Source organism: Plasmodium inui (genome assembly GCF_000524495.1).
Source record: "Plasmodium inui San Antonio 1 unplaced genomic scaffold supercont1.86, whole genome shotgun sequence".
Classification (NCBI taxonomy): Eukaryota; Apicomplexa; class Aconoidasida; order Haemosporida; family Plasmodiidae; genus Plasmodium; species Plasmodium inui.
The window spans coordinates 18,136-29,553 of NW_008481920.1; the positions used below are offsets into that span (position 1 = coordinate 18,136).

An 11,418-nucleotide genomic window follows, 5' to 3' on the forward strand; every position below is an offset into this window, starting at 1 on the left:
CCGGATAAGGAAAAGGTTGAGGACCGAATATTTCCCTATGCCAAGAAAAGTATAGGGAATCCAGAGTTTCCTGTTTTCTATCATATGGGAAGCAAAGGAACAACAAATAATATATTGAGTTTGGGCTGAGTTCCTCAAGTATACTAAGTCGTAAAGGAACTTCATTTTTGTCTGTATCTAAGACTATAAATGATGATATAAAGAGAGTCTCCTTCTCCCCCAAGAAGGGATGTAGAGTGTTAGATGGTGGTCCTAACCCCTTTTCTGAGTAAACAAATCTAAATCCATAAGATGAATAATTTCATCTAATAAGATGGGGACATGTCTTTTAGCTAAACATTCACCAGGAGTGAAGTTAAGAAATTCTTATGAAATCCAAACAAAAGTAGAAAAGTAGGTCCTCGATTTGGCCATGAGGGAATTCTTATATGAGGTTTAAGTGTAATAGAGTGTGCAAATATACAGTATAGAGGAACTAAACCCGTCGCTTAATAATCAGTGAAATAATTATCTGAAGAGATTATGTCATATTCAGCCTGATTAATTAAGGAAAATTGAGCCCGGGATTCGTGAGTTTTTGTAGAAGTCCTTAACGAACAGAAGAAATCACTTATATTTCGCAACATCACCGGAATCTACGTTTAGAGGACTACAAAGCAGAAGATAAGTGTTTAAATAAGTGGATGAAAAATATTGTAGGATGAGACGGATCTGTTAGTTCCATACGAAGTCGGAAGGGATAACATAGGCAAGCATATCAGACCCTCGTAAGAGGTAAATAAGAGAAAGAAGAAACCGTTACCCTGCAAAAGTAGTATAATGATTACAGAATTATTGATCATAACTAAGGTATCTTCCAGCCAAGACAACACGATAGAAGAAAAGGAGCAATCCAGGAGGACCACCAGGGAAGGCAACTATAAGATTAGGAGTATGAAAGAGTCGATTAAGCCATATAAAGCCATCGATGCGGAAGATTACTAAGCCTCAGAATACAATCCTAAGGTAAACGGACAACCCAAACCGACGAGACTGCAGGATAAAATTAAGAAAGGGGAGTCAGAAGGGTGAAGAAGATTTAATGAAACGTCCAACGAAGAAAGAGTTTCTGAGCCTAGGAATAATAGAACAAATTTTAGAGTAGACCAACTTCACAAGATAATGAAGGAGGGCCACGTGGAAAGCGGCAAATCATTAGATATCGACGGTGACCGAAATAAAGGATGAACACGTCAAGGGCAAATTCTACGTTTAGAGACCAACCAAATCAGGAAGCTTGGCAGGAGGAGAGGAGTTAAGAGGGAGGATTATGGAATAACACAAGAAAAACGACTGAGACGGGACACCTTGGAACAGACAAAGAACTCGTAATCTAAGGAGGAAAATCCAGCTCAGAACAAAACCCATCAGACACCAAATGAGAGAGTCGACATCTGACCAAGGGCAGGGCAGGAAAATACAAACAGGTGATGAGGAGGTTAGGACCTGAACCAGAACAGAGGCTAGAATCCAACAACACAGGAAACGAAGTCAAATTGGGGGAGTGCTCCTACTAATTTCCTAGCGACCAGCAGGTTCGAATATTTCGGAAAGACTGAGGAGTATCGGATAACTGAAGGAGGGAAGAATAAGCGGGAAGATTAGCAGGAAGTTCGATGAGGACCCTGCAAAATGAGTCGGAGCCCACACCTTCATAGGAGGAATCGTCTAGTAATATCGTTTCCAAAATTAATAGCAGAGGGAGCTAAGAAGCCAAGCCGGGCAATTACGAAGAAAGATGACTCAATGGATATATAACAGAACAAGCAGAAGGCCAATCAGGATTAAGTGATTAAATCAGGAAAGAGAAAAAGGAGGAGAATGGTAATAGGACAACCGGGTAAGGAGGAGCGAACTCTGGGAAAGAGGCAAAGGTAAAATGAAGGCGAGGAACAACAGGCGGTTAATCAAAATGACTGAAACACAGGAGGCAGCTCCAGGAAGAGAAGTAAGGAGGCTAAATCTAATAGAGGTTAAGGAGTTAGGCAGAAAAAAAGTCAAAGAACGAAAAGATAAAGGAGAGGGGTTCTTTGTGTCATGGACAAGTCACAGGAGGGAAGCCCAGAGAAGGAAAGTTAAGGGAAGACTAAACGATAAGGAGGAGGAACAGCACACGCGAAGAGATCTTCAGGGGGAAGTGAGAAGCGGTGACTCGTTAAAATTGTCAAAAGGAGGAGAGATAGACAAAATAGAAGAGAATCGTGATTCCCGGAAAATTCCCCAAAACACCCCCAGTGAGAGAAGAATCCCATATCAGACGATAATTCAGAGAGTATCAACAGGCGTGTAATAATCATGATCGACGAAGGATAGCCGACAAGCCGAATTTGGAGGAGGGTTAGGAGCTCACCTGAGGAAGGAGATTGAAGTCAAAATCGAAAAGGGGGAAAAATATCAACGAAGTATTAAATAAAGGGGTAGAACGAATCACAGCATGGATCACGGGCATCTAAAAGGGGCCAGGGGCCATATAGGAAGACGTAGGAAATAAGGGGAATATCAGGACGACTGATTTAGGAAGGAAGGATTCTCTGCTTCCAAGGAAACTGAAGAAACGAGAGGCCGGTACCCCCTTCCCGACAGAAGCTCACCATTGAGTAGAGGAGCACCTTGGCCGTCCTAACCAGACAAGGTACCTATTATCACGGACGGCGGACAAGAAGCTGACCTAAGACAAAGAGTAGGTGGTATCACTAAGTGGGGTTAAAGAAAGGAGTATAAAAATTAAGCCAGATCCCGGAGGAAGCCCCCTAGGGAGAAATAAAGGGGGACTCCAGGAGAGACGTCCAAGGAGTACTTCAAAGTGAAGAGGAGAAATCAACTGAGGGGGTAATTTCCGTCCTAAGGCAAAAAACAGATAAACTCAGCAGAACCCTCGAAGAGATTAAGATGGAATTGACCTGAAGCCTCGGACCGAAGCAGCGTCTCGGAAGGGGCTAGAGACAGAGGGCCGTCCAGATCACGTGAGGACGTAGCCGTGCGCACGAGGGAAGCTGAATTAGGCCGTACAGAAAATCACTAGGGGAACCCTTAGGAGAAAGAGTAAGAATTGGAGATTTCTCGGACATGGAGCTTGGAAGGGAGACTAAGAGAGAGGGGGGAAGCGTATGAACAGCTACAAAAGAAGCCCCGGAGGCTACAAACCGATGTGACAGGGGCAGACGCCCAAGATGCAAGATGATGTGACTTATATAGGGGGAGACCACTGCTCACAGCACTTAGAGCGACGAGAGATCGAATAGATGAATTTCAGGTTAAGCTAGAAATCTGATTAGTGTCAGATTAGGAGATAACTCTTCAGGAGCCCGTAAGAGAGAGGGACATATACGAAGTACACCGGCAATTTAGGAGCAGTATAAGAGGATCCAGCCAGACAGGATAGGGGGAGCGTGATGTAAGGGAAAAAAAGTGACGTCGGCAGACGACTCTCAGGGCCCAGAGAGGTTAGGAGAGGGACGTCAAGGAACTCTACAAGACAAGCCGAAGAAATTTCAGGAACAACAAGAGAAGGAAGGCAGAGTATAGGAGTTGAAGTACGAGTTAAGAGAGGGACAAGTCAATTAGGAAAAGTGACGAAAAGGACAAAGCCAACCGTGAAGGAAGAAGAAAAAGAATACCAGAAAGGGAGATTTAGGGAGGGAACCCAAACGGGTATCTCTTTGCGATTAACTAGAGCGAGGGAGGAGTAATATGGGGGGGACACGTCTGAGGACGTCCCCTGGAAGACGATCAACTGGAGGTCAAAAAGAAAACAAACGCAAGAAGCGGGGAAGGAAGAGGACCACCTAGTAGAGAACATCTAGTCCAGAGCGTGAAGTCTTAGTAAGAGAAAGAAACAAGAGAAGAACCTCGCAGTGTCAGACAGAAGGAGAATATAGGGAGCGGGTACCTTAGATGGGAAGAGAAACCAAAAATACATCAGGCACAAGAGTGAAAGCCCCAAGGAAGACATGGTCTCGGGGTGAAAATGAGCGTAGGCGGCTGGAGAATGAAGAGACAGATCTATCAAGGGGCCGGAAAAGGAAGGAGAGTAACGAAAAGTCACGAAGCCTAAGGAGGGCAAAAATGTCCTAAGGAAAATGAAGGACCGAGCCACAGGAAGAATGGGATAAGGGGCAACAACATTCCTAGGAACATGTGCAAGAGAGGGAGGGGGACCCCTGTGTCAAGGAGGGGATCAGAGCAACTGAGAGAGAGGGGAGAGGTTCAGGAATAAAGGAAGAATACCGGCCAAGAAGCATGGGGTAAACGCCTCAAAAGAAGGAGGCTGATTCGGGTACGAAGAGGAGGGGGGGTACCGAGGAACAGGAGAAGATCACCTGAGGGTTTTGACGTTCTGGATAGAGTAGGTTAGAATCAGGTTAGGTGACGCCGTCAAGAAGGCCAAGGGGCCAGTCGGGATAAATAGCAACAGAGAATGGTATGACTCGTGGAAGGAAGCCTCGGAGAAACAGATTAAGGGGATCATCGAAACGGCCGGACCGACTCTACGACCCGGAAAGAGTACGAGGGGAAGTATGAGTTAAGAAGAGCATCTACACGAAAAAAAGCATGGTCTGAAGGTTAAGCTTAGCCGAAATGGGAGTATCAGGGTGTCTAACTGCCAGGGCAAATCAGGACCACCCCCCGGACGAACCTACGGGAATACAGAGTGCAAGCACCGGGGGGGATGATGAAGGACCCAAGCAATGAGAAATTAGGTGAAAACAGGCAAACAAAGAGCAGGGTAGAGTACATGATGGTATAAAGGAGAAGTGGAACCACGTGGTAGGGATAAGAGTGAGTGCGTAGGGGCCAAACCGTAATTAGGAGGAGAAGAGGCCCAGATGATTTAAAAAAAGGACAGCGAAAGCATGAACAACTGAGCAGGAGGATGGGAAGGAGCCCAGAGTCAGAATTCAGGAAGGTGGATGTACCAAGGAGGAGGAACAGGTTCCTCTGAAAGGAGTCTAAGGAAGGAGGGCAAGTAAGGGGGCACAAGTCAGAGGACGGAGCAAGGGGCAGGTAAGGAACAAAACCACAGGGACCCCCCCAGATCTTAGCGTGGGGGGATTATGTCCGACGGACCCACGATCAGAAGGACGTATCTAGGGGGGACCGGAAGTCCGGGTGAGGGGGCGGGGTAGGGGCAGACAGTAGATGAGGGGAAAGAAAGCCAGGCCGAGGGCCGTCGTGACGTTAGTTATAAGGAAGGGAAGGAAGGGAAGAAAGAGGTGCACAGAAAGAGAAAGAAGTAATAGGACAACGTATGGAACCCAAGGGCAAGACTACAAAATCAAAGGGAGGTATGCAAGGGTAGGTATCACCAGGTCTTGATAAGAATCGCAGAGAGGGAGGAAGGCAGGAGGAGAACATCAGAGCTAAAGGGAAGGTGTAGGATTGTCAAAGAATACGAGTAGAGGAAGAGGAAACAACCGAAGAGCACAAGGGGGGGGTTAGGAAAATGTCAAGTGGAATCACAACAGCCCACAACCAAAGAATTAGAAGAATGACAGAGGGAGGAAACTAACGGAGTGATGTGGCGTCTATAGAAGGGAGAGATCAGGAGGATAGATTGAGGAAGGCGAAAAAGAAGATGAGAGAAAGAGTGAGGAAACCGCAGGATCAAGTTTTCCTTGGGAGAGAGATGGGGGCCACGCCCAAGCTGAGGGGGAGAGAAGGGGTTTGACTAAGACAGACCAGGTGTTAGAACTTTTGAGTAAGGGAGCGGCACGCGAGGGGGGGGATGAAGAGTCTGAGACGACTGGGGGAGAGGAGGAGCGGGGACCACAGAGGAGTCCTTCAGGTAGGGATGAGACCCCCCAGGGAACGGGAAAGGGAACCATGGAGTACAACAGGAATAACAAGAGGATAGGGAAATCACAGTCAAGCAGGGAAGCAACCACCCAAAGTCAGGATTAGGCGAAGTCGGAAGGGGGCACACCGAAGATAGGAGCAAGTATAGATTCAGGAAAGGAGAAGCCTTTGAGGGAGGTGACAACGGGAAGAGAGGATGAACGAGGGGGCACAGGGAGGAAACATAGGGGGAGACCCAGCCCACGAGAGGGGAAGATGGAGAAGTACTTTCTGAAGGGGGGGGGTTCAGGTTCGACGTCAGGAGGAAGGGAGAAGGGGTTTCAAGAAAGGGACGATTAAAGACGAGGAAACCCAAAGGGGAAGAGGGGCCGGGAGGAGTGGAGCGAGGAGGTCTAATAAGAAGGGGGAGGGAGGGAAGAGATATGAAGCAGAGGAGCGACCGCGCCGGGGATATGATCAAGGAGAAGGGGGGACCTTCAATTTCCCAGGAGTCTTGAAGCACCCAAGAAGGGGTCAGGAGTTGGACTCTCCAGAGAGTGATATAGAGTAGAGAAGGGAAGGAAACCTGCAAAAACACCAAACAGCCTCCGTGCCTCCACAGGAACAGATATAACAACTCAACGATCCGAACCGAAAGAGTACAGAGAGACGGGGGGGACAAGCGCCAGTACACGAAGCATTCAGAGGAGTCGAGTCATGGCTACAGGCCTCCATCCGAGGAGATTATTCCTTATGCCGGGCAAGAGGGTTTTAAGTAAGCAGAGGGAGTGTTTCTAAGCTTAAGGAGTCTGACCAAAAGATGCCGATAAGATTCAGCAAGTGGATAGAGGAAGTGCTGTGGCGCAAGGCAGGGAAGGAACCGAAGACTGAGGCAGGGAAGGTGAACATCAGATTGAGCGAGTTGACCGGCAAGTCAGCGACCCATTCAGGGAAGATTGAGGAGGATAGGTGGCACAATCCCTTGGAACTTGGCTTGACGAGGTTAAGTGGGCTTAGGTTGAGAAGTATATTAATGTGCCAGAGCCTAGAGTTATGGATAAATAATTTAGTAGAAACGGAACAGGATCATTGGTCCCCGGACAAGTCCTCATGCAAAGTCGAGGGAGTGGGATTTTTATTTAATGGCCTTCCGAGATCGGAATGTAAACCAACAGAAGAAAATAATCAATGGTCTGCGTTAACTCGTTCCAACGAATTATGGAGAGGACAGAAGTATCAAGCAACCTTAGCAACCTGTATGGATATGCTGAGTATAATCTTGAATTTGTATCAGAACATAGAGACATCAGAAGAGGGCTGGCAAATAAAGAGTGAGGATGCATGTCAGGCTATATATAACTATCTGAAAGAGTGGGGAGGAGAAGATGTCGCTGACGAGGTGATGAAAGAATGGTTCTACAATAGAGAACAAGAAGACATGAGAGAAGCAGGCTTACCAGTATTTCAACACGGCAAAAGTCGGAGTAGTCTCTGGGAACCCTTCTTTAAAACCGCGAGAAGTTATGTTACGGAGCTTCAATGCGATAGGAAGCAAGGAGATAAGAATAAGTGGGAAGTCAGCTGTTTAAGGACAGTGAATAACAACGACTGTGAGAATCTGGGAGAAGTAGGAGAGGACAAACTAGGCACGGAACAGGTAGAAAACTTCAACAAGGTAAGGACACAGCAACAACGATCAAAAGAAGCGAAAGTCGGGGGTTATGAGGGACCTGGACGAGCAAGAGACATGAATTTTCAAGGGCGTTAAAGACAAAACCGCCCTAGCATGAACCCCGAGGGCTGGTATTTCTTGAGAACACGACGAGTGAGAGTCTAAGCCTGAGAGGAGAAACAACAGTATCTGGAGGGAGGAGAGTTTCATGTTTTAGTGTTAATGTTAATTCCATTATGACAATCATGACGAGAACTAATGATACATATCATTCGAATACCCCTGCTATTAAGGATAAACAACAGCATGAGAACCAAGCCGAGAAGCATCTGTATGAATTGCAAAGGGTGGAAAATCTCGTAAAGGCGCAACTAGCGGCCCAGGACGGGGGGGGGTTAGAAAAGATAATAGGAGGTGTTACTGCGGTGGTATTAGGGGTGAGTGCGATGATTGGCTCGTATCGAGTGATGAGGAAGCGGAGCAGAAGAGGAAACCCCAGGGGGGTGAAATCTGACCCCATGATTGGATATGCAAAAATTCGGGGACCCGATAATCAATAGGTAGGCAAAAGGGTACCCTCAGGGGTTTAGTGGGGCGGATATGTTATTAGGGGGATCCTCAGGAGGGGAAGGAATGAAGCGACTCTTGAAGAGGATCTCTTGGGCCTTTGACTCTAAGGGGACCGAGGATTTTTCAGGAGTGAGATGAAGTTATGAAGTCCTTTGGGGGACGTTAAGAGTGGAGGCGAAGGGATAAGGACGTTGGAAGGAGGTTGAAGTTTCGGGTGTAGGGGTTATCTTTTACGTATAGGGTTCAGGATTTGAGGTTTAAGGTTAGGGTCTTAGGATTCAGGGGTTAGGGTCTAGGGTTTAGCGGGTAGTGTTGAGGTTTGAGGTTTTAGGCTCTAGGGCTTTAGGCTTCAGGGTTTCGGTTTGAGGTTTCAGGAGTCAGGGGCTTCTCTTAGGGTTTATGTTTACGGTCTTGGGTTTAGGGTTTAGGGCTTAAGGTTTAGGTTTCTGGGGTTTTGGTTCAGGTTTTCATGTTTTAGGCTCCTGGGTTTAGGGTTTAGGTTTCTGGGTTTAGTGTTCAGGGTTTAGGATTTAGGGGTTATTGTTCAGGGTTTAGGGCTTAGGATTTCGGGTTCAGAGTTTAGGATTAGGTCTTAGGGTCCAGGGTTTTATGGGTGGGAAATTAAACATACTAATATGACCCCTCTCCCCAAGACAATTTGATACGGTTGTTTACAACGTTGAGTCAGGGCTTCGGTTTTCACCCGGGTCCACGAAGGCTTTATTTCTGATGTGATGTTACCTTGTTTCTATACTTTAGTTATTCTCCGAACAGTACTTTTTGTCTTCAATCTTTGCTAGGATCAATCTACATTTTCTTAATATGTTTAATCCTTTACCTCTTATTATTCTGTTTGTTTGTTTAATATTAGTGAAGCAGGGCCTCCATCGTTCTTAGAGGAGCTAGATTGTTCCAGGCTGGAGAGTGGAGGTGTCCACTCTGTCAACATAATTATATGTGAATCAACGCCTTTGTCAAGAAACGATTCATTAATGGGTCATGATATAGAATGAACCTCCCTTGACGTGGCTGGTGTCGCCATGTTCCTTCTTTATAAGCAGTGGTACCAAGCGAGTGACCAATAAAGAACCAGGATGGGTCCGATCTTGTACTTAGAAGAGTTCTTGTTTTATCGATTTGTTCTTCTTTGTCCTATCAAAAAAAGAGGGACAAAAACCCAGGATGATGGTTTCATCCTCCCTTGGGGGGTCAACCAGGTGTCCCCAATGAGCTATCTTCTGATAAGTAGATTATATGAGCACCTCCATATAGTGAGTCATCTAGAACAACAATTTAATCATTTGTTACATTTTCCATAGGTTTTCATCGCTCATTATTAGGATCATCGTGGTTGTGAGTTATTCATGAGGAGTTGTCTTTGTCCAAGTTAAAGTACTCAATATATTGCTACACCCTCCCTGTATCAGTATTATTGGGGCTTCCAGTAACAGCCATGGAGTAGTCTATAGGAGGAAGTTGGTTTTTGTCGGAAACTTGGATGGACCTCGGATCTAGGTCGAACCCTTGAAGGCTTGTATTTCAGTGACTGTTTTGTAAGTTGGAAGGAGAAATGTAACATAACATTATATAGAGGAAGTAAGTAACCTACCAACGGACTGTCTACCCTAACAACGTTATTCCTATAGACACTACTATTAGAGATAAGGATAGTATCACTTTATTAAGGATGTTAGGAAGAGTCAGCTGGAACCTCTGAGTTCTATAGTGGAGTGATTAGTTTATCAATGGGGGTTTGTCTGATCATCTATTGTTTTGCCCCTCCTTTGACACGTCAGTCTAGTTGGTGGTATTAGTCTAGTCGTTGAATGAGTTCTCGGAAATTTCGGAAATTGCGGTGTAGGGTGGAGGAATAATCATTATACACTTATAATATACGTGTGAATAGTGTTGCCCATGTAATAGTCGGGTTTGGTAAAGAAAATTTATTTAGTCATGATATGGCCCTATATTATAGGAGGTGGAGTAAGGAGCGGATTAATCTTTGCATAACCTAAATTACCATTGGAAGGATGAGTGATTTCACACTCAGTTAGTGACTCCCATGAAATAGAGTATTGTAAGTTAGAAGTTAGAGTCATCCTTTTTGCATTGTCCAATCCTTCCACCACGGGATGGAAGTTGTCCATCAGAAGAATGATTAGGGGATAGTAAGAGGTGATTCATTGTCTGGTAACAGATGACATCGTCCTACATCATCGTCCTTCAACCAATCAGTCCTATTATGCAATTAATTCGACTAGGGTTCGATTCCCAAAAATGGCATTTTTTTTATATTGGATTAGTTAAGTCAAGTAAAGGAGTTTTGAATTGAGAAAATGTTGGTTTTTTCCCCCCTTTGACATAGGAAGTCATCTTACAGGATGAAGACCCAGTAGACACTGTTGTGAGTCGTCTAATATGAGTTATAAGAGAAGGATTGTAATCAGGACTAGATCTGTCCTGATAAATTGTGTTTGACCCAGGATGATGTTGTGAATAAGTCGTTCCATCCCACCCTTTCCTTCCTTGGGTAAGGGGGTCATCCAGGTAGTGCATCTTGGAAGGTATTCGTTGACCCACCTTGGGATGTCATTAGGACCCCCCTATTTTAGAATATTAGAATTAACCTAAGTCGTACACTCCATATATTTTGAATCAAGTCCTTGTTCTAGTATGGTGTTCAGGGTTCAGAGTTTATTCCTTGGATATCACCTCCCTGGCTGTTCTGTATATTATTCCCCAACGCTTCCATTAGAGACACTAATATCTATATCTTCTATAATATAGCCCCCTTGGCATCCTAGGCCTCCCTGATTCGGTCCTTAAGGGGTCCGGTTTGATATCATATTTAACAATTCTTGATGGTACTGTTACCTGCATATCAGAATATGGGAGTTCCCGAAAATTTCCCTCTATATGGTTCTGAATTTTAAAGACAATGGGAGAGGACATATTAATCTTCATTTATATATAGGTGTCTTCCTGTCATATAACCCTACTCCTCGTTGAGGACTACTATTCCTCATTATGGGAAGGAGGAATGATCTCCGCTTTTTCTGGTTTTCGCCTCTAGATATTTTACATAGTAAGCATATATATCGAGCAGTTGTACTATAACCTGTGGGGGATGTTGTCTTCTATATTAGGAATTAAATATCTTCAAGTTCATTAGTGATGCGCAACTTCCTGGCTTTCTCCACAATATCTAGGTTCCTTTTCTGTTATTGGTTATCTTAATTCTTTATAATTGAATAGGAGTCATAAGGAACAGGTAAGGAGTTCAATTTACGAATGAGCTCCTGATATCTCTGTATTGAAAGGATTACAATAATGTTAAATTATTCTGAATTATTTGTGAGGTT

At 45.0% G+C, this 11,418-nt stretch overlaps 4 protein-coding genes across 4 annotated transcripts; all 4 read left to right on the plus strand.

Annotated features, from left to right (window-relative positions):
* Window positions 1-819: 819 nt before the first annotated feature.
* On the plus strand, window positions 820-984 carry C922_05514 (hypothetical protein; the record flags this gene model as incomplete). The annotated part of the gene is made up of 1 exon (XM_008821085.1): window positions 820-984. One exon carries the CDS (start codon window positions 820-822, stop codon window positions 982-984), a length of 165 nt encoding a protein of 54 aa, XP_008819307.1.
* A 934-nt stretch (window positions 985-1,918) lies between these two features.
* Window positions 1,919-2,329, plus strand: C922_05515 (hypothetical protein; the record flags this gene model as incomplete). Its single annotated transcript, XM_008821086.1, has 1 exon — window positions 1,919-2,329. One exon carries the CDS (start codon window positions 1,919-1,921, stop codon window positions 2,327-2,329), a length of 411 nt encoding a protein of 136 aa, XP_008819308.1.
* A 2,849-nt stretch (window positions 2,330-5,178) lies between these two features.
* Window positions 5,179-5,940, plus strand: C922_05516 (hypothetical protein; the record flags this gene model as incomplete). The annotated part of the gene is made up of 2 exons (XM_008821087.1): window positions 5,179-5,334; window positions 5,662-5,940. The coding sequence occupies 2 exons, from the start codon at window positions 5,179-5,181 to the stop codon at window positions 5,938-5,940; spliced, it is 435 nt and encodes a 144-aa protein (XP_008819309.1).
* Window positions 5,941-6,634: 694 nt separating this feature from the next.
* Window positions 6,635-8,046, plus strand: C922_05517 (hypothetical protein; the record flags this gene model as incomplete). Its single annotated transcript, XM_008821088.1, has 2 exons — window positions 6,635-7,532; window positions 7,613-8,046. 2 exons carry the CDS (start codon window positions 6,635-6,637, stop codon window positions 8,044-8,046), a joined length of 1,332 nt encoding a protein of 443 aa, XP_008819310.1.
* Window positions 8,047-11,418: the final 3,372 nt, after the last annotated feature.